The sequence below is a fragment of the Rattus norvegicus genome, chromosome 1, assembly GCF_021556685.1.
Source record: "Rattus norvegicus strain SHRSP/BbbUtx chromosome 1, alternate assembly SHRSP_T2T, whole genome shotgun sequence".
Taxonomy (NCBI): domain Eukaryota; kingdom Metazoa; phylum Chordata; class Mammalia; order Rodentia; family Muridae; genus Rattus; species Rattus norvegicus.
Genome location: NC_141534.1, coordinates 3,964,244 through 3,991,034, shown reverse-complemented (window position 1 = coordinate 3,991,034; position 26,791 = coordinate 3,964,244). Strand labels below are relative to the sequence as shown.

The 26,791-nt window shown below is 44.2% G+C and overlaps 1 protein-coding gene across 1 annotated transcript in view; it reads left to right on the top strand.

Annotated features, from left to right (window-relative positions):
• The window catches only part of Ust (uronyl-2-sulfotransferase), a 297,439-nt gene that overhangs the window by 93,078 nt on the left and 177,570 nt on the right, over window positions 1-26,791 (top strand). Inside the window, 1 exon segment of the mRNA NM_001108458.1 lies at window positions 23,567-23,610. Within this exon segment, the coding sequence (NP_001101928.1) occupies window positions 23,567-23,610 (44 nt within the window).

The following is a 26,791-nucleotide window of genomic DNA, read 5'->3' as shown; positions in this document are numbered from 1 at the left end:
TTATAAGCCAATTAGCCACCGAAGGAATTGGGCAAACCAGCAAGCAGATTCTTTGCTTTAAAAGAAAAAAAAAAATCTGTGGCCTTTATCTCCTCCACCGCTTTATTTCTAAACATCAGAAACCTAGTACTCCAATATTCCCGACTCTGTGGAAAGGACGTGTTGCAAGCATGGTTATTAACTATGATGGGTGTTCGTGTTGTTAAGGATGCTCCTAAAGGCAGCACAGGAAGGTCGTGCTTTAAGATGTTTAGGAACAAATGTGGACTGCGCTCTTTCTCCTTGAGGAAAAATTGATGGTCTGTGTAAGCAGATAGATTACACTGAGTCTACTGCAAACACATGTCCTGTTCAGTCAAATGCTAATCTCTTATTTACCCTCCCACTGCCAAGGCCTGTGTGATACGTGCTTGGATCTGAATGTATGTTGAAGCTATTACAGTACAGGAAGGGAGTCTTGTTTATGTGCACAGAGGTTCCTAAGGCTCAGAATTACTGATTTTTTAACCAGGGAATTTACTGAACTATGTATTAGTGTATGTAACGCAGTGAGAGCCAAGTCCACTTTTTTCTTTATCCATTTGTATGAAGATGTACAATACCCAGAGCCTTGAAGCATAAAATTGCTGTGTTGGTCGGGAGCTGCCTGCCTGTCCCCTGTGCTTAGAATATGAGTTTTCCTCTTGGTCTCTTAATTCTGGCTTGTTTTTCTCATTGAGAGACAGGCAACATGGTCCCAGGAAGTCTTTCTAACCCCCCTCAAGCCTGAATTCATTATTCCTATGCTGGCATTTCCCCTAGCCTCCTCCAACTTTCATCCTGGGTTAATGTTACTCGATTAACTGTCCTTAAACTTCTGGACGCTTTGTAATCTGTAAAGGTCAGACTCATACCCTCCTTTTCCTACTATTATCCCCAGGACCAAGAACAGTGTCTACCACCCTGTACATATGAGGAAATGAAGACATCTGTCTTTTTGAAATCTATTTGTTCTGTGGTAAGGAAACCACTCCACGCCTACCTGAAGCCATGGGGTTGTGGGGATGGGGGTAGATCACACTTGAGAAATTCTCTATTCCTCTAGATACCTGTGTGCTATTCGTATCATCTACCAGGCTTCTGTATTCTTTGGCTAATGATTACGTCTAATAGTTAATGACATGTAATTGACTGAAAAATAAAAACTGGGGGGAAAACCAAGCCTGTGGTCCTCGAGGTAAAGTCACCTTAGCTGACTTAGAAAAATATTACCTAGAAATATCATGACAGGCATTCCGAGGACAACCCACCGACCAGCATCTGCCCAGGATTTGGACACCTGGCTCTTGTTATTAATCCCAGATGTAGGATGTCAGAGTTGGGGCGTGGACTTGGCCATTGCAAACACTTCAAGCACACACAGGAAGGGCATGACTGCACCCCACCTAAAGACCCCTGTCGTGTGGCAGAAATGAGAATTAAAATGTATCTAAATGGTTTCTTTGCCTGTTAGCACGTTGTACATTCTAAAGAGGTGTGGTCCTGGTGTGTCAGGAGAGGTGACTCATTGCCTTTGTCTTTTGATGCTAGTGTAGTAAGAATCCTTAGGCGTGGCAGTTTACAAACAACACGGACACTATGCTCATAGGCTCAGAAGTCCTACATCAAAGCACCATAGGTCTTGCTCCTTGCTTCATCTTGATATGCTAGAAGGGGTCGGAAGGGAATAGGCTCCAACCTCCTAGTGGACCTCTCATCCCACTCCGAAGGACTGAGTTCTACTCACTTCCCAGAGGAAGTTAGTTTCATTACCTTACAGGCTGGGGGTTAGAGGTAACCTTGGGGGGGTGGGAGGGGCGTCGGACACACACGTTCAGATTGTAGCATTCATTTGGGAATTTAGGATCAAATCTTACTTTTAACATTACCATGTGTGGTGGTTTGTATGAGAACCCTGTGTGCTCATAGATTTGAATGCTTGGTTACCAGGGAGTGCCACTATTTGAAAGGATTTGGAGGTGTAGTCTTGTTGGAGGAAGTGCGTCACTGGAAGTAGGCTTTGAAGTTTTAGAAGCTAAAGCCAAAACCAGGCTCAGTCTGTCTCTGTCTCTGTCTCTGTCTCTGTCTCTCTCTGTCTGTCTCTCTCTCTCTGTCTCTCTCTCTTTCTCTGTGTCTCTGTCTCTGTCTCTGTCTCTCTCTCTCTCTCTCTCTCTCTCTCTCTCCCTCTCTCTCTCTCTGTCTCCTGCTGCTGCCTGTGGATCAGATTGGAGAACTCTCAGCTACTTCTCTAGCACCCCGTCTGCCAGTGTGCCATTATGTTTCCCGCCCTGTTCCCCACCATGACAATGGACCAGCCCTCTGGAACTGTAAGCAAGCTCCAATTAAATACTTTCTTTTAAAAGAGTTGCCTTAGACAAGGCATCTCTCTTCACAGCAATAGACCATTGACTAAGACACCATGTTTTTGGAGAGGCAGTTACTAGAAAACTCTACACAGACATTTTATTGTAATAAAAGTGTCAGGTTGGAAAAGGAGGGAAGACTGGGAGGTAGGTGGTAGTAAAAGCTGTTTCCAGATTAATGGAGGTTATATATGGTGTTGTGAGTCAGACTGCAATAAGAACACTGGCCCCTGGGCTGATTTTTAAGGTGGGAGGATATTTCAGAGGCCTCCATTGCTAAACTACTTTGGTCAGTATTACGTTCTCCAGTGCTGGTCTTGCCAGGATTTTACAGTGCACTTGGGAGAGTCATTCTTTTACAGGCTGCCTTCCTCACCCAGGATTTGCCTGTAATCTTCCTTCACAGCACACCATCAATTTCCTTTTAGTTTGTGATCCTTCCCCTTTGCCCAAGGGAGGAACTCATTTCTAGAGAACTGAGCAGGCATTCTGGGTAAAGATGTGTCTCTTTCACATGAAGGCCAAATAGGGACAAAGAGGAGAGAAGGAACACCATGTGGCCTGCTGCTCGCCTGGAAATAGTCCTGTTTGGAGCTGGACAGACAGATAACTAAGGACATTCCATGGCAGTTTCTCTTTAGTGTGGAGAGGGATGGAGACCGAAGAGAATGGGTACCAGGTCTCTGTTTCTGCAGAGGGAAGCTTGTTTCTTAGGCACACTGCGAAGAACAGCCTGTGTTTTATACCTGAGTTGACTTCACTGATGACTGTGGCACTCCCGAGAGAAAGAGGGACTCTCGGGGCTCATGGGATTGGCTAGAGTTGAGCAGCGTGCATGCACAGCATGTGGCCACGAATGCTGGGCAGCGCACATGTGTCAGTCATGGATGTCCGACCCGGCATGTGTATGGAATGGTATCTATGGTATGGGTAAATGGAAATCCTGTAACTATGAGGCAGCTGCAGAGCGTGGACCTTTGAGGGTACAGTTCACGCAAGCACCCTTAGCACTGGTTTCTCACTAAGTATATAAATATCTGAGACTGGGCAGGGACTACTTTCTTAGGAAGTGGGACCAGGTTTTGAGGCTCCTCCCATATATAAGCTCTTATGTAATCAAGGATTTATACATGAGCTACTGGAAATGGTTGAAAGTTCTGCCTTTGAACTAACCAGAATAGAAATGTTGCAAGCCTCGACTTGACATAGGCACATTTCAGGCTGACATGTAAAATAATGAACCGTGCTGAGAACTTGGATCCAAATTTCCTGACTGTGGTCCAGACATTGTCTTTCCCTTTTCTCTCACTGAAGCCTAGAATTACATTTTACAGTAATGTTCTTAATGGTTGAACTACTAGGGTAACATAGGAGGGGAAGCCTAGTCAGATACATATACATAGATTCTTTTAATTTGAAAGGGAGATTGTAGGCGTACTATTACGTCATATTAGGTTGGGGGTTTTAAATACTTTTCTTTTTTAAAAGGAACTTGGTTAAAACAATCTTGGAACTGGCAGGCCCATTCATGGATCAGAATATACAAATTCAATCACAAGTTCTATGGCAAATCATAAGGCCGTGCCAGGGGTAGCAGCAGAGAAATCATGTGCGTGTTTTCCTGTGTTATATTTCCCACTGTACTGTATCCTGTCTATATTGTCTCTCCCAAGCACAGGCATGCACACCAGGCTGCTTTTGCCTGTCAGTGTGTGCCGTCCCACATCCTCCATAAACACTGTCCCCTTCATCCCAACCGGGCTGAATCACACCCGTGCATTAAGGCACAGCTCTGATGCTCTGTATACCGTCAATTCTGTCTCCTGATCTTTTGTCTTTGCCCTGGCTTTAGTCGATCAATACACCTCGAGCAAAGATTGCTCATACCAGGATTTGGTCTCACTCTTAACCCCAGTGAGATCCAAGGAAGGGATGTAGCTTGCCTCTTGGGAATACCGAAGACAGGACCCGGATTCCACATACTCTTAAAATGATCTCACTCCTTCCGAAACGTCCCAGATGTGTGAAGAGGAAGAAGCATCCTGTTTCATTGCCTTTGTTTATGTTTTCGGTCTGGGCCAGGCCTGGGTGACTGGTGGTTGTCAGCAGACAGGATGCTCACCAGGCTGATAGGCAGAGCCTGGGTGAAATGGAAGTGTCTGGGACTGGGTCGGCTACCACGTGATGGAATGAGATTGTGTTCAGTAGCGTGTCCCCCCTCCCCCCCCCCCCGGCTTCTGGACCCAGAGAATGCTCTGTGAGAATTGCTTGGGGATACAGCGGAGACGTGTAATAAATAGCGAGTTGTTCCCACTGAGCGTTTCTGGAAATGTTATAACCAGCTGTCACAGCCAAGGGCAGGATTGTAATTTGGGAAAATAACATAGCTTGCTCTGGTATCGTGGCTGTGAAGCTCGCCCACGGCTCTTCCTCTGTCCCTCTTGCTTTACCTTCACATGGCGTTCCTCCATGCTAAGCGGCACCCAGAGGGCAGGTGTGTGCTTTGTCTGTGGCTTCTAGGAAGCGGTTTATAAGTTTTGGTTCATGTTATGGATATAGTTTTACTTTTAGAAAAAAGATTTAAAATTTAGGTAAGTCGATTAAACGAAAGAAACTTCTACTTTATGTTCAGCAATGTCTAGATCCAGAAGTGCCATTGACTGGGAGCTCTGCATTGGCTGCAGATCTTCAAAGCTTCAACTGCCCGTGTGGTTGGGACGTCCTAGTAAAGTGGGTGTGGCGCACATAATACTTCTGCCATCGATGTCACATGTTCAAAGATGATGGCTGTCAGTGAGTTTGGCTCATAAGCCAGGCTTGTATTCTGGTACGTTCTTAGTGTTCAAGATCAGAGCAAATGCTCAAACGGATCCCTGGAGCAGAGTCACAGAAAGACTCGGTTTTGAAGTCGACCTTCAAGTGACTTTTGGGGTATGTGGAGATGTGCTAGTCACTTCGTGGAAAGCACTCTCTGTAGAAAGGAATCTTCAGAAATAAAGAGAAAGGAGGAAAAAAAACCAGTGTGGTGTTAGATCCTATGGGGAGAGGTGCTTTCTAAAGTCAGTCCTCCCTCCCTCCCTCCCTCCCTCCCTCCCTCCCTCCCTCCCTCCCTCCCTCCCAACCTCCCTCCCTCCCTTCCTCCCTCTCTCTCTCTCCCTCTCTCTCTCTCTCTCTCTCTCTCTCTCTCGCTCGCTCTCTCGCTCTTTCACTCTCTCTCTCTCTCTCTCTCTCTCTCTCTCTCTGGCTCTCTCTGGCTCTCTCTTGCTCTTGTTCTCTCCTTCTTTCTTTTCCCCCAAGTTGCTTACTTTTTACTTAGTATTGCAAATGTAAAGAAAGGGCGTATCCTGGCATGCTCCACTGTTTTAGTGTATGCCAACATGTAGCTGTCAACTTGGACTTTTCCTCAGAGCCTATGTAGTCATTTTATCTTTGAGCAAATCTCTCTCTCTCTCTCTCTCTCTCTCTGTCTCTCTGTCTCTCTCTCTCTCTCTCTCTCTCTCTCTCACACACACACACACACACACACACACACACACACACACACTGGGTATAGATGCACATATATTGTATATTTCAATATATATGCATTTGTGTGTGTACACTTTGTCTCCTCTGGAGTGAGAGCCCAGAGAAGAGACAGATTGATATGGCTTAGAATTCGGGGGGGGGGGGCGGCGGGGGGGATGAGTTGAATGAAAGAAGATGCACTTAAAATCTGCATGGGGCTAAAATATATTAGGTGAGGAACAATTTATTTGTAAACGTGCCTTAGACATTTTTGGAACTGTGCATGAAGCTTATGCAAAAACGGACTAAGTCTTTTAGACAAATGTCTCTTCCATGTGTGTGCACTATTATATATGTTAATTGTATAACTTTAGAAGGTATTATGTCCATGGGCGTGTGGTTATATCCACACCTAGTCACCTAGGAGACCCATAAGAAGAGGGTCTTTGAATCCTCTCCCACTTCGTTCCTGGGCAATACTGATTATTTTACAAGGCATGGTAATTAACAAAACAAAGCATACTTTAAAAGAAAACTCCAATGGCTGAGGTTGATGAGTAGTCCAGCATTGGCCGGGGGTGTGTGATCCTCTGGGTTTGAGTCCCAGCACCCAAAAGTTAGTTAACACTCATTTTTAAAGACCCTGGACTCTGACCTCATAGGTAGCAATGAATATCCTAGTAAGAGCACCAGTGGAAGGGGAAGCCCTGGGTCCTGTTAAAGGTTTGTGATGGGTGCCATGCTTACCTCTGCACCTCTTTGAAGGACGCTTTCAGAATCCACGCCCTTACGAACCTGTTAAGCCAGGGTGAAGGGTGACTGGTGTCGGGTGGTGATTGTTTCAGGACCTACCAGCCCCGGCTAAGGGAGCCAGTCTGTTCAGTGTGCCTGGCCTTCCTATTCGCTAGTTCTCCTCTTCTGGAAACCGGATTTGACCTTTGGCTATCTCTACAAGGGGAGACCATGAGAACCACCCGATTGCTGATCAGAGAGCTGTATTAAGGGCTGCCTCCATCCATCCATCTTGGCTCCCTTTTCCGTTTCTCTCCACTTTGGGAAAGATCGAGGGCTCCCTACCTGCACATCCATTGCTACTGCTCTGTGGAGCTAATATAATTTCATTTTGTACTTCTAGCTCTCATCCCTGTGGGTTCGTTAGCATATTCATTTTCTCGTATTATTTATGGCCCCACATTATTATTTTTATAATCCTGACAAGTTATTTTTGCTCCAGTGCCTCTTTGCACTGTCATGAAATATTTTTTACTCCATTGATGAGTGGTTTCTTCAATTATTCTCTATTGCATATGAGAGCATTTGCATGCACTCCTGTAATTTATCATTTTATGACCTTCGCAAGCATGAACTGGTCCCTTCCCGCCCCCGTCTCTCCTTCCTCCCTCCCTCCCTCCTTCCCTCTTTCTCTCTCCCTCCCTCCTGCCTCCTTTCCTTCTCCATCCCTCTGTCACTTTGTCCCTCTGGCCCCATCCCTCCTGCTTTCCTTTCTTCCTCTTCCTTCCCTCTTTCTCCTTCTCTTCTTCCTCCCCAACTCTTTCTTGCTGTGGCTTTCCTGATTCTGAAGTGTACATTGCCTCCAGATCATCCAGTCTTATTCTTCTTCCTTGGTTTGTAGCTTCTGTCTTCCTGTGCTATGAAATCATTACCAAGAATGGTTAGCTTCTCCCCTCTGTGCTCAATTCTAACTTCGGTGCATATATGCATGTGCACGCATGCATGCCTATATGCTGTCAACACCAGATGTTGGCTTTAGGTGCCTTCCGCTATAGCTTTCCACCTAACTTTTTGAGACAGGCTCTCACTGAAACTATAGTTTGTCATTTTGGCTAGACTGCCTCATGGATGAATTCCTGGGGTGACTTCTCGCCATCCCTGTAGCCCTGGTTTTGCCATATTTGGCTTCTACATGGGTGCAGGGGATCTGAACTCAGGCCCTCATGCTTGCTTAGCACCTCAAAACAGTCTTCCTGTCACCTAACCTCTGTTTTTGCATCCTGAAATGAAATGTCCATGTATTCATGCAGCACCAATTCCTGTCACGACGGAGGGCATAGACTGTGTCAGACTTAATATCATTTGCTTGGCAGAAAGTCACTTCATTTTTGCTTTAACCAGTTTTTAATTTGTCACTATATTCCTAAGATATTGCCGAATTTTGTATATATGTACACATATTCACATAAAAGCATCCATTTCTAGAGGTCATACCCATGTTAAAAAGTCTTTTGGTTTCAATCTATTTGTGGTATTATCCACATTTACTTGTGTGACTGAAATCCAGACATCAAGCAAGACAGGTTTTCAAAGGTGACGTTGTTGCTTGTTGTTTAAAAGGCCTTTTGGGTGTATGAAGATTGGGAGGAAAGTCAGGAGGTCTCCCCAGCCTACTTCAACCAGCACAGGAGTCTCCCCTTTAATATCTTTCGGGAAACCACTTAATTCTGGCCTGCTACTTCTAGGGAGAAGGGGCCATGTTCAGAGGCCTATTCCCAGGCACGCCTCTCCATTACATTAAAAACTCTGTCCCCTGGTGATCAATAAGTAATTTTGGGAGGGGCTGGAGAGATGGCTCAGTGGTTAAGAGCACTGACTGCTCTGGAGGACCCAGGTTCAATTCCTAGCACCCACATGGCAGCTCCTGACCACCTACAACTCCACTACCCTCACACAGACAGACACACAGGCAAAACATCAACAACACGCATAAAATAAAAATAAATAATTTTTAAAAAATTAAGTGTTTTTGGTAGGTACATACTTGGTTCAGTCAATAGGACTGCTTTTTAATAAAGGTGCCTTTTATAAGGTGAAATTTACTTGGCTTGAACATATTTGGGATTTAGAGATGCAGTTTCTTTTTCTCTTTTTTTCTTTTTTCCTTTTTTCCCCCATCTTTATTAACGGGTATTTCTTATTTACATTTCAAATGTTATTCCCCTTCCCGGTTTCTGGGCCAACTTCCCCCAACCCTTCCCCCTCCCCTTCTCTATGGGTGTTCCCCTCCCCATCCTCCCCCCATTACCACCCTCCCCCCAACAATCACGTTCACTGGGGGTTCAGTCTTAGCAGGACCAAGGATTTCCCCTTCCACTGGTGCTCTTACTAGGCTATTTATTGCTACCTATGAGGTCAGAGTCCAGGGTCAGTCCATGTATAGTCTTTAGGTAGTGGCTTAGTCCTGGAAGCTCTGGTTGGTGGGCATTGTTGTTCATATGGGGTCTCGAGCCCCTTCAAGCTCTTCCAGTCCTTTCTCTGATTCCTTCAACTGGGGTCCTGTTCTCACTTAAGTGGTTTGCTGCTGGCATTCGCCTCTGTATTTGCTGTATTCTGGCTGTGTCTCTCAGGAGAGATCTACATCCAGTTCCTTCGGCCTGCACTTCTTTGCTTCATCCATCTTATCTAATTGGGTGGCTGTATATGTATGAGCCACATGTGGGGCAGGCTCTGAATGGGTATTCCTTCTGTGTCTGTTCTAAATTTTGCCTCCTTATTCCCTCCCAAGGGTATTCTTGTTCCCCTTTTAAAGAAGGAGTGAAGCATTTGCATTTTGGTCATCCTTCTTGAGTTTCATGTGTTCTGTGCATCTAGGGTAATTCAAGCATTTGGGCTAATAGCCAGTTATCAACGAGTGCATACCATGTGTGTTTTTCTGTGATTGGGTTACCTCACTCAGGATGATATTTTCCAGTTCATCCATTTGCCTATGAATTTCATAAAGTCATTGTTTTTGATAGCTGAGTAATATTCCATTGTGTAGATGTACCACATTTTCTATATCCATTCCTCTGTTGAAGGGCATCTGGGTTCTTTCCAGCTTCTGGCTATTATAAATAAGGCTGCTATGAACATGGTGAAGCACGTGTCTTTTTTATATGTTGGGTCAAGAGATGCAGTTTCTACAGCAGTGCCCTGAAGACCCTGAGACTGATTGGGGCCATGATGAGTGGTTCCCTGCTGCATTGTGCCTGAGGTCTTTACCTCAAGCCCTGGATCTGGTCTACCTCAAGCTCACTGTGCCTCAAAAGTGAGGGCATCCCTGTGACTCTGAAAGCCACCGATACATCTAGAGCTGTGAGGAAAGTTCAAGACAGCAATAAGTTTGGAAGGGCTCCTCTTGCTGGGTAAGAAAGCCAGCATATCCTTCACTCATTTTGTCCAAGGGGAACAAAAAGCAGAATTAAAATTTTGCCGGAAAGGGAAGTGTGAGTGGTGGCACACTTTGTCCATAGAATAATGACACAAGTTCAGGAACACACGGATTCTGCCAGGGTTAAAAAAAAAAAACATATCACATGCACGCTCAGATCTAACCTTCAATCATAAATCCTGAAAAATATGGAGGAGGCCGTGACAGGCCATTCTAAGGCATAATGAGGGATGTGTGTTTCAGTTCTGCACTGATGTTTATGCATGTGACTACTTGGAAAGTGTTTATTTGATGCTCCGTGTTTTGTAATTGGCTCCATTTTTAAATATAATCATGGGGACTTCACTTTATCATATGTATGCCAGGCAGTGTGTTAATATCCTTGATTCTGAGAAGTAATGACCATTCTTGTGCCCTTGGGAACTCAAGGCTCGTCACCTTTCGAGTCTTGCTCAAGGTCACCTCTAGTTGAGTGGACCACCCCTGTAGTCTTACTCAGCTTCAGGACTAACATTCTTAACTTTGTCAGTTCTCTTCTTAGGCAAGTAGTTTCTGATTTCTAAGTGCTTATATGTTGTTGTTTGTGTCTTCAGTGTTGTGTATACAGAGCAACACAAAAGAATTCTTGGCTTTTGGTCTTCCAATATTATAGTTCTATGAACCACAATCTACATGTAGGTTCTATTAAAATGGTCCTCATGTAGAATGAGAGATGTTTGGTAAAGGTGGGGTGTGATGAATTGCTGAAACCCACTTTCTTTGCCTGGAGAACCTCAGGCCCACATGTTTGATTGCTAGTTTGTTTTGTGAGGACCACTGTTCTGGATGGCCTCGGTAATTTCTGGCTCTATTAAAAGCCTTCTTTTCCATTTGAAGACCTCAGAAAGGAGGATGATCCCATCTTTGTTACTCGAGAGTTTGTATGAAAGCTGCTTGCAGATGGCCCAGTTCTGAAAAACAGCATTTGTGTTGGTCTGGCCATCGAAAACCGTTTCTAAACTGACCTCAGCATTCATGAGCATCTCCAAATAGAACTGTTCATGGTGTGTAAACCCCGCAGAAGAGTAATCCTACTCGTTCCCCTGAGGCACGAGAAGTGACAGATGGCAATTGACCCAACCATTTGTCTCTCAAACTTATACTTGGATACTGTTGGGCACAGAGACTTGTTACGGGTGGCCGCAGGCCCCAGCCCAGACCCATGTCCGACAGGAGGCTGAGCTGGAAAGGCAAGCCATTGTATTCATTTTAAAATATGTGTGTTTTGACACCAGCCTCCAGAGGAGAATTGATTCCAGTGATTTTGCCGCTCTTAGGAAATTACTGAGGTCCACTGACATAATTCCCTACTTTCCCCACCTACTAGATTCTGGGGTCAGCCTTCCTCCCATTAACACATGCAGATCTCGTAGGAAACCATCTGGTCTACTGCTGCCCTGCCGTGTGCAGAACTCCACGTCTGGGCTCTCCTCCCTCTTACTGTGTAGGAACCTAGGAAAGACATGGCCACAGACAAGCCAGGGCTACTTTGGCCCCCTGCTCGTGTATCAGCCCCCAAAGCTTAAGAAATAATAGGTGTTGTCAGCAGCTAGTTGGTGCTGATTCGTGATGGCGGCCCAAACTGGGAGCCAGAATCATGGCTGGCACTGGGGAGGCCCTGATAAAAACTTAGTAGTTTTTCTAGCTCCTTACTCTTCCTGCCTCTGCTTCATCCCTATCCCCCCTTCATACTTTTCCAGATACTTTAATATCTCATTCACACTTCAGCACGAGGCCTGGTTTCCAGTGTGTTTGATCATTTGCTGACACTGATACAGTCATGGGCATGACTTCTTTTCACAAACATGCTAAAACGTGAACATCTGAGTCAGAGGCTGAGAACTCCCTGCAGCCATATACAAGACAGTTTGTGCACAATCGTTAATTGCCACTAGTATTTGAATTATGTATAGTTTTGATTCTCTCAGTGATGTATTTTTTACTTTTAGCGAAAGAATTTGATCATGTAAGAACAGCTTATCATTCCGATTCAACTCTAGAGAGTAAACTAGGCAAGAGAGCCTGAAAATTTTGGCTAATTAGAGTGAAAAGCAAAAAAGAAAAGAAAGCCATGTAGCATTTTGTGTATGTTGTTAAATGAGCACTTATTTCTATACTTGACTTTGCTACTGAACAGTTTGATAGCATAATGACTTCCTCTGCATCAGCTTTTGCTTTTTGTGTTGTTTTCTGTTTTTGTTTTCTTTCTGTAATTGAAGGATTTGGTCTGTCTTCTGTTGGTGCCTTCCTGCCCTCGTTATATGATATGTATGTATGTATATCCTGCCCTCATCATATGATATGTATGTATGCATATCCTGCCCTCATCATATGATATGTATGTATGCATATCCTGCCCTCATCATATGATATGTATGTATGCATATCCTGCCCTCGCCATATGATATGTATATAAGCATATCCTGCCCTCATCATATGATATGTATATATGCATATCCTGCCCTCGTCATATATGTATGTATGCATATCCTGCCCTCGTCATATGATATGTATGTATGCATATCCTGCCCTCGTCATATGAGATATGTATATATGCATATCCTGCCCTCATCATATGATATGTATGTATGCATATCCTGCCCTCATCATATGATATGTATGTATGCATATCCTGCCCTCATCATATGATATGTATGTATGCATATCCTGCCCTCATCATATGATATGTATGTATGCATATCCTGCCCTCGTCATCTGAGATATGTATATATGCATATCCTGCCCTCATCATATGATATGTATGTATGCATATCCTGCCCTCATATGATATGTATGTATGCGTATCCTGCCCTCATCATATGATATGTATGTATGCTTATCCTGCCCTCATATGATATGTATGTATGCGTAGCCTTCTCTGGTCATCCTGCCCTCATCATATGATATATATATATATATACATACTCATTCAGAGAAGGTTTTTGCTTAGAGCATGCCATGAGACCATCTTTTGTAGACAATAATTTCTGTGTCAGTAACATCCACCTTTCATATCATGGAATACTTGGGAAATAAAAACATTTTTGTATCAGGCAGAAGGGAACTGGTGAAGACAGGGTTTATTCACGTGGGAATTCATTGCATTCTCCTTTTGTTATATAGTGATTGCAAATACAAAATATGAAACATCAGGAAGTAGATTGAATATCGAGAGCATGATAAACTACCACATTTTTAAAAATTGGAACTGGAGCTATGGTTCAGTGTATGCAGCACAGCATGGGGACCTAAAGCTCAGGTCCCAGCACCCATGTAAAATGCCTGGTATGGTTAAACATAAGCCTAAACCCAGGGCCAGTTAAGGGTAGAGACAGGGTTCTCACTGGGGCTTGTTCTCTGCCCATCCACTTCAAGCTGAGTGAGGGATCCTGTATCAAGGGAACAAGTTGGAAAGTAATTGGCAGGATACCCAGTGTCTTTCTCCGGCCTCTACACAGCACACACTTACATATATGTATATAACACACTCAGACACATACACACACACACTTGAAATTTATAATTGAGAACAGTAACCCTTTTGCAAATTTCTAACTTCTAATCCTCAATGAGGCCCCCTGATCCAGCTTTTAGATGCACATTCCTTCAAAATCATTAGCATTGTCATTGATAAATATTTATTCAGATAGAAAGGTGCCCCCCTGTGGGTCGATGTCTATATGCAGGTGAGGGCAGGCACGAGAGAAGGCAAGACCTGTGACTGGACAGTGAAAAAGAAAGGCAGGCTGAGAATGCTGGAGAGAGTATGGGGAGAGAAGAGGAAGATGGAGAAAGAGAAGGACGGCCCAGATCCGTGTGGCTTTAAATAGCTGCAGGTAGCTATGAGTATCTTATAAGGGATGGATTGTTACAGGACAATTTGTCTTATCTAGGTGGGCAATTTATATCAATATCAATTGGCTCTGAGTTTATTGTGTGGGTTTTTTTTTTTATCGGGTTACAAGGGTTTGTGACAGTTTGGGGCTATCGTGGCAGCGACCCGCCAAGGGAACTCAGCCAGTCGGGTGGAGATGTTTTAAGAGCTCTGAGCCAGAGAGTCTGCCAAGTTTGACTGACTGAGATGAGAACACCCCGCTGGTGTCATAATGTTACCTTCCAGTGCCAGCCATAGTGTGGGATAGAAATTCCTGTTGTATTATTTTCTGCTACCACCCAGGCCCCCAACCCCCCAAAAAAGGGCCACATACAAACCAACATTGAACCATGATGGTAATTCTCATTATTGCTGTGACAAATTAACACAAAACCAGTGGCCGAAACCACAAAATCAGTGTTTAAAGTTAAGTTTTATAATGGGTTTTAATAGGTTAAACAACTTGTCAGCCGTTCTGGGTCCTTTGTGGAGGTTCTATGAATTTTGTCCGTGTTTTCTGACCTTTTCAGTTGTCTGCAGGCCATATTGCTTGACTGATGCTGGCTCCTTTTTCTCCAAAGCACATCACTCACCCTTGTTCCCACCGTCACATCTGCCTGACTCCGATCCCACCGCCTGCCTCTTACCAGGGCCCTCATGATCTCAATGGACCACCCCAAATCCTTTGGGGTAAACTGGGCCATCACATGAAGTGTGAACTCATATACTTACCAATATGCTCTCGAGATTAGCATACCTTGGGAAAGCTATTTCTCAGCTATCAACAACTATTTTCTTTTTTAAGTGTATCCAAGTTGCAGGTCAAAAAACAAGTAATTTCTGTTGCTGACCAATGCAACATTGAAACGTCTTGTAATTGTTAGGATTTCTGGTTCAAGCTAACTTTCGATATAAAATATTTCAAACCAATGCTGACTGCCACGTGGGTCTAGACTGGAGGGCAGCCACCTTGTATTGAACCCGGATCACTGTACTGGAACAGTATAAGGGTTGTCCCCACCTCACCTCCACTTTGCCAGTTCTAGGCTGTTCTCAGAGCTCTTGGAACTTTCAGTTCTTGAATAGCCCTTTGTACTTGATAGGTGCCAGGTGACAACATGTATTGCTAGAGGTCCATGCCCATGCCTAGTTGTTGAGTGACCCGTGTGGCTGTGGCTATACAGGGCACAGAGAAGAGTATAATGGGCCTTTTTTGGGGGGTGGGAAAGGAACTGTAACCTCCCAAATAATAACATGGAGACATATTTATTACCGAATGCCTAGGCCTTACAGCTAGGCTTGTTCCCAACTAAGTTATAGTTTATTAACTCATTTATTCTATTCTAAGTTCTGCCACGTAGCTGATTACCTCTCCTTAGTTCTGGCACCTCCGGGTCTGGCTGGAAAAATCCTACCCCAAATCTCTCTCTTTCCCAGAGTTCCTTTCTTTGCCTGGAAGTCCTACCTTCTACCTACTGCCCTTGCTGTAGGCCAACAGCTTTCTAATTAACTGATCAGAAGATGAGAGATGAAGTGCTCGTCGTAGCCATATGAATAACAATACCAAAGTCCTGTCTGTCATCAGATCTCTTCCGGTTCAGAATTCACCATTTGTATAATACAGAGACAATCTTTACATAGCGAAAGCTCCAACAGAAGACCCCACTCTGCTTAAGCCACTCCTATCTGAAAGGGATCAGTTTGTCCTAACACACTGAGGGCTCCAGAATGGGGTCTTTAAATGAAGCAGAGGGATAGGGGGTCCAAAGTGGCTTAGGGTCAAGCAGTGGAGGTCAGGTGGAGGAGCACCTACTGGTTAGTCGTTGAACACGTGTAATTCCCTGGCCGTTCTAAATGCACCTCCCTGTACTGCGAAACGAGGCTTCTGCATCCCAGTGCTGCTGTAAGCACTGAGGTGAGTTGAGGTCTGCAGAGTGCTTTGCCAAAAGGCTCAGAGGCACACTGGGCTTGTCACGACTGTCATCTAACAAGTGTGGTGGCTTCTTCAGGCTGGTCTTGTTTTCTTTCTCTCGAGATAGATTCTGTGTGACCTTCATGCCAATGTTACCCCCCAAACCCATTCTTACCCACATGTGCAGTCTAGTTCTGCCAGATGAGGAACTCGCCTGGCTGCTAAGGAGGAGAGCCAGCATCTGCTGTGGTTCAGCTGCCCTGGATCCTTCCAGTTACATCACTGGCTCTGGTAGTTATTTGGGAGCAAGAAGCTAATGCGAGGTTCTTAGACGCCTAAGAGATTGACACTCCACTCCTGCCCGTGCAGGATCCTTGTGGTATGATTGCCATGAATTTCTAAGCTAATTTAGAAATAACACATATTTATACATGAGTTGTTATTAATAGGAACGGTGCACTAACCACTCGATTGCAAAATCAGTTTCCTTCTGCAAACTTACCCCTAATGTTCCAAGATCCACATTCAGACTTAAGAAATGAGTTGTAAATCAGGGTAGTGTTGTTGAGCTAGCAAAAAAATAAAAAAAAAAGCAAAGGGCGTTAATGTGCTTTTCAGTTTAATTAAGAATGGAAGTCGCTTTCTAAATTATCAATGGTAATAGATCAATGTGGATATTGTTGGTGAATGTTTTTTGAAGACCTAGTCTTCATACGAAGGATCAACAGAGTCTTTTAACAGTGCTGAGAGATGGCTTTGTAATTAAGAACATGAGTGGCTTCTCTGAAGAACCTGAATTTGGTTCCCAGCACCCATGTTGGGCAGCTCAATGCCTTTGGCTTCTGTGAACACTCGTACTCACATAGACAGACATATGTGCACGCGCACATACACACACATATAACTAAAAATAATATTTGAAATCTTTTTCAAAAAGTATTTTCAGGGTGTTGTTTATCAACGGGTTGAATAAGCAAGTAAGAGTTGTTTTTCGAGATATTTTTTTGTAGAAATACTTGAATCGTGGTAATTAATAGGGCCCTTTGTTTCAATTCAGTGGAAAATGGTTTTATTAAAGCTTGAATAGTGCTGAGCAAGCATTTCCCCCAATTATCAGTCATGCCTCGACTGGAGACACTCAGTGCACAAACTCCTCAGTGTAAGGAAGGCTGGTGTACTCACAATGACCTCATGGAGAAGCAGGACCCAGGGTTAGTGATGGAAGGTGGGTCATTAGCATATTAATTAGTGTATTCTGGCAAGCACAGGGCTGGGGTTTCAGTGCTCCCTTCCACAGTAACCCCTTCCTGAATCCCATCTCATCTGTGGCCCAGACTCCCAGGGGAGATGTGAGACTGAGTGAAATGCCTTGTCCCGGAGAAGAGAGGAGAGGATTTCAGTCATTCAAGACCACGATTTTCAAAGGGTCTGGGGAAGGAAGACTTTGAGCAGAAGAGAGCCTGTGTCTGAGCATCCACTCATCAACACCAACGTGTATGAGGGTTTCTATTCGGGGAGCGGGTAGTAAACGTCTTATTTTTTCTTTTTTTTTTTTTTTTTTTTTTTTTTGTTCTTCAGGGATCTGTTCAGGTAAAAAATAGATCTGCTAAATGCAAGATCCAGAGTCAAGAATAAATTATATCCCTTGAGTTTGTACAAGTTCATTATCGCATTGCCAAAGGTAGCTCAAGTAATTGCTTTCGAAAGGGTACCTTTTTAGAAGGCCTCTCAAGGCACTGGACAACAATCAAATGATTGGGTTGAAGTTCATTTTTCAAATTATAAGTGGCTTCGTTCACTTCAGGACCTCCTTTGTCTTTTATTTATTTAGTAATAAATGCAATTATGAAAGTAAAGGTAAGCGATAAGCTCAGGTAATGTCAGAGGATTGAGGATTTACGATTGTCGGGACACATTCACATCCTTTTTAACTAATCACAACCATTGTCAAAAACAAACAAACAAACAAAAAAAAAACAAACAAAAATCAAAAAACAAAAAAACCCCTGTGTATCATCATTTCACAAGTATAATTTGGAAATTTCCAAACTAACTTTTATAAAGTCTTTCAAAGTAGTGCTGGTGACAAATGGAGACACACTGGTAAGGATAGTGACCTGGTCGCTGTGATGCCAGGAGACTCCGGTTTTACCGTGTTCCAGAAAGCTCTGTGTTTTGCATACCTAAAAGTTGTAATTTTAAATTTAATTTGAAATGTATATCTATATTTAACATATTTGATTTTCTTAACTGTGGCTTAAGGTCTTTGTGTTACAAAATAGGGGCGTTGTTGCCTCAAACAATGATAATAACAAAGTATTGTTTCCAGGGCACTCAACTGAAGGGCAGGGCTGGGATTTGAACCAGAGTCTTTGGCTCTGGGTCTTTGAGTTCTGCTTTCTCTTGTGTTCTGTCACTCTTCGGTTCTGATACCGCAATCTTATTGAAGGCATTACACCATCCTTCTGAGGCTTCCTTTCTACTCTTCCTCCAGCAGAAAAGCAACTGTTGCTATTTAAACTACTTAGCCTTCAATGTAGCATTTGGGTATCCGTTGGGTTGTCTAATCTGATGTTTTGATTGTAAACCTGGCCTTTACAAGGCTAAGCCTTCTCTCTAGCCCGCTGACAGCTTTTTATATGGCTGTGTTGGTCTCTAATGCAGACCTCACGGGTGTGGCATGAAGTTCATCTTTACTGACCAAGTTCATTTATTACTTCTACCCCAACAGGCACAAGCAAACGAAAGATGGCTCTTTGGGCTACCGCCAGAATTGTCTTTGCTTTAGATCTCCCAGGGGACTTCATACTTTCAAGGTTTCATGGATAGATAAAATATGTGATCATATTTGAGTGTCTCTGGGACCCTGGTTGGTTAAGTTACCTTGAGTCTAGGAAACTCCAGGTAGATGATAGATTTATCTACTTACCTTCTCATCGAACCTGAGCACAGAATTTCAAAGAGCCATATACTATTTACAGTACCTGTATATTCTGGGGGTACTCTTGAAAGGAATTTTAGGGTCTGGGAAGTGTTTAGAGTAAGTGTCAAGGTGACCTTTGCTGGTACCTTTTCAGGGAGCCCATAGCCTGTCCACCTCTTTTCAGTTTCTTTATACCCTCTGAAGCCCGTGTTACCTATGCTTGCTTGGTCAGCATCCCACATAACGGGTAGCTCAGCGATCCACCTTGGACTTGACACTTGTGTAGAAATCGCTCATCACCCATGATGGAGGTGACCCCTGATTCAGATGAACCTGGAAAGGATATAATCCTTTTTTTTTTTTTTTTTTGGCTTCTAGAAAATTAAATTTGGCCCAAGTTATGAAATATATTCATTCGTGTTATAGCTCAGTGGTTCTCAGGCCCAGCTACACATTAGAATTACCTAAGGAACTTTTTTTAAAAAAATACCAACTGCCTGGGCCTTTTTCCAGAATAATTAAATCAGAGCTGCAATGGCTGGAGCCCGGCATCTCTTCAAAGCTCGGTGAATAAGTAGAGTGTGCAGTAAGGGATGGCAGACATGAGAAGAAGATGGAGAGGCACGGAGGACGCTCCTGCCCTGCTGCCGCCATTACTAGTAATGCAATTAGAGCTGCTAGTGAAGACATATTAGGAGCTGACTGTATGCAGACATTGTTCTCGGTATTTCTGTAGAACAGTATTAACCCGTGTTTCCCTTATAAGGCACGAGATTCTTTTCTTTGCCGGCTCGAATATTGGAAAGCTTTGAGGATGTAGAATACTGAGATCTGAGTAGAATGACATTCTTTTGAGGTTACACCCTGCTACAAAAGAATGTTTTGCTTGCTTGCTGGGTATATATCTCACCTTTCATATTCATTGTCTTGCCATATAAAGCGTCAGTGGCCCTCATACAGTTAGCCTGTTGGTTTCGCCAATAGAGATCACCGCGGCTGCTATCACCTACGGTGACAACACTGGGATAACATAGTCATAACAAGTCCAGATTCTTTCCCTCCTGGTTCCCAGTGTCAGTTCCTCACCCAAGCGTTCTAAAATAAATCATTGCTGAAAATAGTTTCTAAGCAGAGAAACCCTGATAACACAGAGTACGGGAGACTTTGGTGGTACCCGTGGGCTTAGCTGACCCTGTAAGCTGTAACTCCCATATACTTAGATGGAACACGTTTGCAAGGTTTCTCGCATGCTGTATGTATGGGCTTTCAGAGACGACTCCATCATGAAGGTTGGCAAGGGCATGATGGGATTTCAAGGGTAGAGGCCCGTGAGTGTGGTGTCCATGACTCCATCATGAAGGTTGGCAAGGGCATTTAAATGGGATTTAAAGGGTAGAGGCCCATGAATGTGATTTCAGGCAAGCATGTCCTCTGTTCCAACCGAGGTCGTACTTAGTGACCAGAATTTAGATGCTGAGCTCACCACAAGAACTCGCTTTTACCTCTCTGAAAATTAGGGCTGAATACAATCATCTGCGAGGCCAACCAGCTTTGATGTCTGGGGAGTCTATTCCGGGCAAAACATTTTGGTAACAGCCTTTCCTTTGATGTCTGTAATGAACAAGTTAACCTGTGGCCTTTTCAGACAACCTGGCAGGTGTGTTTACTTTGCTGCATGAAAACTTATTATCCGGGAATCTAAAAAAAAGCAACAACAACTGTATGTAGGAACCAAGAAATTACAGTCACACCTTAGGAGAGACCATGATGTCTGTGCATTCCGCAGAAATACCTGCCTCCCTGTAGCCACCCCTACCCCGACCGCTGAATGTGTGTTGCCAGTATAAAGCACTTAGTGCTTCTGGGTTCTGATAAACCAAGGAAGGGCATGTGTAATCATCTGCTAACTAATTATAGGATTCAGGGCCAGACGCCAGCTATGATAAACCGTGTTCCCTTCCAGTGTGCCGCAAGAGAAGGGTTAGCTGGAGTTGACTCACTCCCTCAGAATACTATCTGGTTTTGAGGGAAGGGAAAAAGAGGAGAAAGATAAGTAAATCCTAGGAGGTGGTGTGTCCTACTGAGCGGGATGTAGCCACGGTAGTCAGACTGTGAGGTCCTGGTTTCTGCCGTGTTTGCTGGCTGGATAGCCTAGGTGAGATGCATATGTCACTTTGTAAGGTCTTTTTCAGGGAAAACTATCTTTTCACAGCCTGTAAGGACTGACTGGCTGGCTCAGCACTTAGGAATGTTGGCTGTTCTCGTATAGACCTCAAATTGGATTCCCAACACCCATGTTGGGCAGTTCATAACTAGCTGTAGGGGGGCCAGTATCTGCTTCTGGCCTCCAAGGAAACTCACATGCACTTACACACATATAGATACTCAAACACACAGATGCAAATAAAATAAATCTTTAAAAAGAATTACTGAGGGTTGGGGATTTAGCTCAGTGGTAGAGCACTTGCCTAAGAAGCACAAGGCCCTGGGTTCGGTCCCCAGCTCCGGAAAAAAAGAACCAAAAAAAAAAAAGAATTACTGAAAGTCCCTGACAAATAGTAAGCCCTTGATCAAAGGTTTTATATCATCTAATGGTCAGGATAGCAACTTCGTTTTTATTTGGCATCTAGGTCCTTCTGTAGATTCAGAAGTGTTCTGGAAATGGTGACTAAACAGAAGAGGATGCTGGGAAAACAAGTGCATGCTGGGATTGGCTTAACCATTTTGGTCCAAGGTCTAGGGACATCTGTCATGCTCATCAGAAACTCTAGGCCTTGAAATTTTATATATATATATATATATATATATATATATATATATATATATATATATATATAGTTTTAGAATTTTAAGAACATTTTGTTGCTGACACCATCTTTGATTTTTGAGCGGGGTACCTGGAGGACATGTTGAATGGAGTGTGTGGAGATCTGTCACATCCTCTGAGGGAAAGACGCATTCCCACAGTGAACAATTACACTGCTTGCACTCTTACAGGATATTTCTGAACACTCTTCTAGACATAGGCGATTGTGTTTAGACACACTCTCTTATGAAGGCTGACGTTGATCTTCCTCCTGGTGTGTGTACCCGGTGGAGTTTAGCACAGTAATAAACCTCTAACAAATTGTTCATCGTGTCCACACTTAAAGGGTTCCTCCTGCCTTGCCCTGGGCAAGGCAAGTGTTTGGTTGTGTCTTAGTTTAACGTAGACCTTGCTGTCTGCTTAATATACACACAAGGCCAATTAGAGTACAGCCGCTGTGGACATGAGGTGGGTTATAAATCAGAGGACTACAAAGCAAAAGAGATAGATAGTGACTCAGAGTGGAGAAATCTGTACGCCAAACCCCACTTATTTATTGCTGTTGGGAAACTCTCCCCAGTTGAATTGTCCCTGGCTTAAAACTCTGCTCCTCTCTCTATCCCACTTTTCTAAGTTATTTTCCTGGTGCCCTCTCAAAGGCGTCTTTCATCTACTCAAAGTGGGGTGTTTATCACATTCCACAATCTATTATTTATAAGTGCCTTACGCTTCTGGTGTCTTCTGCATCTGTTCCCATATCAAGTCCCATCGTCTTGCCTTGCTGGTGGAGCTTTCCCTGGGTTAATGAGTGCCCCTGCTGGCTAGGAGCTTCCAGGTAGGCATCTCCATATGGTCCAGTGTCACCAGGTAGCAACATGTGCAGTGTCCAGGCTACAAACCAGTCAAGATGGCAAGATGCCTGGGCTTGAGGGATGAGCAGCTGCCCAAACATACTCTAGGAAACACAAGTCTTCCATCCTGTCTGAAGTGCAAATAGCTATGTTGCTGTGAGCAAGTTATCGGAGTCCTCCAGGTCTCTGTTTTCTCTTCTGGGAAATGGGAGCAGTTCTCACCCATCTCTAAAACTAGGATCTGCTAAAACAGTATTTATAAACAAAACACTTCGCAAGGCTTCATGTCTTTCATTAGTCCTGTATGTGCACGCATGTCATCAACATAGGCATGTATGGTCTACGTTAAGAGGCCTTGTTTAAAGTTTTCTCCACCTTAACTTTATGAATACAGCGGCTCTCCTTGGACCTAGATCTCTCTGTTCCAGTAGGATGGCCGGCCAGTGAGCCCCTGGGATCTGCTTGTCTCCCCCCTGCCAGCATCGAGGTTGCAGGCTATTGCCACACGCCTGGAGTTTTAAGAGGGTGTGGGGATCCAAACTCAGGCTCTCATTTCTGAGCTCCCTACTGAGTCATCTCTCAGCCCTCCTGAATCCTTTTCACTCCTCAGGAAGCAATAACCGGGCGCTATGAAAACACACCGGCAGGTGGCTATTAATCACACTCAAGCAAAACTGCAAAGATGAAGGGAAGTTGGCAGGTTCAAGGCAAACTGGAGAAACAGTGTCTTCCTCCAAAGCCTGGTTCTAGGGAGTGTCTGCACCATTTGGTTCCTGTAACAAAAGCTGATTTGCAGAGCTACCGAATCGAACTGTAGGAGTGGGCTGGGCAGTCATTGTGATAACAAGTCCTACAGGGACTCACAAAGTTTCAGACCCAGTGGTCCAAAATAAACTCAACAGGTATTGGATGTGTGCTTCTGCCTGTGAATATTTGTGTACACCTGTGCCCATATGTGTCCCCATCTAAACTAACCAGATGTGTAACATCTGTCTGAATAGAAATATATCTAGAATGCACAACACCACTACCCCCCCTTTGACAGCTTTACACCAGCTTATTTTGGGAGCTAAAATGTTTACCACTCAATGTTCTTTTTCCCTCCTAGGAAATTCTACTTACTTGGATGACCATGGACCACCTCCTAGTAAGGTAAGGTCTTTGCTTGTGGCACAATCTACTTTTCCTTTAGAAGCACTCATGCACGTGCACTCTAGCAGCTCCTGGGTGTCCAGTGAACCCAGCCAGGTCTCTCCTAGCTATGAGTCATTCACAAGCAACCAGTAGCTAGATGATGTCCAAAGAATCATCCACTTTAATGACGAGGGACCTGAAGAGCCTGAAGAGGACCCAAGTGACAAGGGAGGAAAAGCCATCATTTGGTCTGTTCTTGTAGCCGCCTGGACATTGTGGCCCTGGACTTGCCGCAGGCCTTTGCCGATCTCTTCTGCATTGCTGTCTCGTTGTTTGTGGCGTTGATTGGTTAGTTTGGCTCTTGATGTGAGCTGCATGGTGGAGCTTTCCCACGGTGTTCGACCTTGGGGCTAGTGCTAATTCTGTGCGACTCTCTCTGGCCCACTCTAGGTGTATTACTGCAGTCAAGCCCAGTGAATGTCCCCCCAAGTACAGAGTGCTGTACCCACTGCACTCTTCCTGTGAACAAGTTGCAGTTAACTTTCTGTTGACAGAACAGTTCATAAATATAATTTGCCCGCCACTTTCTACTTTCTTGAGCTCAATGAAAGCCAAAGGCAAACTTCCTGAAATGTGTGTGAGGGTGTGGGTGTGGGTGTGGGTGTGGGTGCGGGTGCGGGTGCGGGTTCAGGTGTGGGTGTGGGTGTGGGTGTGGGTGTGGGTGTGGGTGTGGGTGTGGGTGTGGGTGTGGGTGTACTGGCTGGTTTTATGTGTCAACTCGACACAAGCTGGAGTTATCACAGAAAAGGAGCCTCAGTTGAGGACATGCCTTCATGAGGTCCAGCTGTAAGGCATTTTCTCAAGTAGTGGTCAAGGTGGGAGGACCCAGCCCATTGTGGGTGGTGCCCTCTCTGGGCTGGTGGTCCTGAGTTCTATAAGAGAGCAAGCTGAGCAAGCCAGGGGAAGCAAACCAGTAAGAAACATCCCTTGGTGGCCTCTGCATCAGCCCCTGCTTCATGACCTTCTTGAGTTCCACTCCTGACTTCCTGTGGTGATGTGAAACAGCAATGTGATAGTAAGATGAATTAACCCTTTCCTTGACAACTTGCTTCTTGGTCATGATGTTTGTGCAGGAATAGAAACCCTGACTAAGACATGGGGGAAGGATAAAAATGATCTTGGGGTGTGATAAAAATACATGCAATGCAGTGAACTCCTCTCATTCTATATTATTATTATTATTATTATTATTGTTAATTATTATTATTTTATTTGCTTTACATCCCAATATCTTTTTCTGTTGTTGCAAATGATGGTGCTACCTGGTCAGCCCTTGAAAGAGAAAGTTGCAATTGACAAAATTAAAAGTTCGTCACCACTACACTCTGAAAGCCTAGATGTCCTTACCCTTGGTTGATTAGTTTCTTTCTTTCTTTCTTCCTTTCTTTCTTTCTGGAATTTTTATTTACATTTTAAATGTTATTCCCGTTCCGGGTTTCCTGTCCATAAGGCCCCACCCCCTCTTCCTCCCCTTCTTCTATAAGGGTGTTACCCTCCCTATTCATCCCCACTTCCCACCCCTTCCCTTATACTGGGGATCCAACCTTGGCAGGACCAAGGGCTTCTCCTTCCCTTGGTGACCAACAAGGCCATCCTCTGCCACATATGCAGCTGGAGTCCAGGGTCAGTCCAGCCAGTCTTTGGGTTAGTAGTTTAGTCCCTGGAAGCTCTGGTTGGTTGGCATTGTTGTTCTTATGGGGTTGCAAGCCCCTTCAGCTCTTTCAATCCGTTCTCTAATTCCTCCAGTGGGGACCCTGTTCTCAGTTCAATAGTTTGCTGCTAGCATTCACCTCTGTATTTGACGTGCTCTGGCTGTGCCTCTCAGGAGAGATCTATATCCAGTTCCTGTCGGCCTGCACTTCTTAGCTTCATCAATCTTATCTAGTTTGGTGGCTGTATACATATGGGACACATGTGGGGCAGGATCTGAATGGCCATTCCTTCAGTCTCTGCTCCAAACTTTGCCTCCGTATCCCCTCCTATGAATATTTTTGTTTCCCTTTTTAAGAAGGAGTGAAGCATCCACACTTTGGTCTCCCTTCTTCTTGAGCTTCATGTGGTCTGTGAATTGTATCTTGGGTAATTTGAGCTTTTGGGCTAATATCCACTCATCAGTGAGTGCATACCATGTGTGTTTTTCTGTGATTGGGTTAGCTCACTCAGGATGATATTTTCCAGTTCCATCCATTTGCCTATGAATTTCATAAAGTCATTGTTTTTGATAGCTGAGTAATATTCCATTGTGTAGATGTACCACATTTTCTGTATCCATTCCTCTGTTGAAGGGCATCTGGGTTCTTTCCAGCTTCTGGCTATTATAAATAAGGCTGCTATGAACATAGTGGAGCATGTGTCTTTGTTATATGTTGGGGCATCTTTTGGGTATATGCCCAAGAGAGGTATAGCTGGGTCCTCAGGTAGTTCAATGTCCAATTTTCTGAGGAACCTCCAGACTGATTTCCAGAATGGTTGTACCAGTCTGCAATCCCACCAACAATGGAGGAGTGTTCCTCTTTCTCCACATCCTCACCAGCATCTGTTGTCACCTGAGGTTTTTATCTTAACCATTCTGACTGGTGTGAGGTGGAATCTCAGGGTTGTTTTGATTTGCATTTCCCCAATGACTAAGGATGTTGAACATTTCTTTAGGTGCTTCTCAGCCATTCAATATTCCTCAGCTGAGAATTCTTTGTTTAGCTCTGTACCCCATTTTTAATAGGGTTATTTGGCTCTCTGGAGTCTAGCTTCTTTAGTTCTTTGTATAATTTGGATATTAGCCCTCTGTCAGATGTAGGATTGGTAAAGATCTTTCCCCAGTGCTTGGTTTCTCAATCTTTGACTCCTGAAGGCAATGTCTGCCGAGTGCTGTAGTAACAGTGTTAAGAAGATAAGATCTTTAAACCTCCACCACACCTTCAAGCATGAGCTTTGGAAGTAGATTTTTCTTAGTGTTTTTGGTTGTTGCTGTTGTGAGAGACAGAGTTGCACCTGGGCTCCAGCTGGCCATGACACCACTGTGTAGCCAAGGAGGACGTGAATCTCTGATCTTATCTACAGAATGCTGAAGACTGCAGCCATCCACCATCTTCACTGGGTTTTATTTTATGTGATGGTTGGGATCAAACCCCAGGACCTTAAG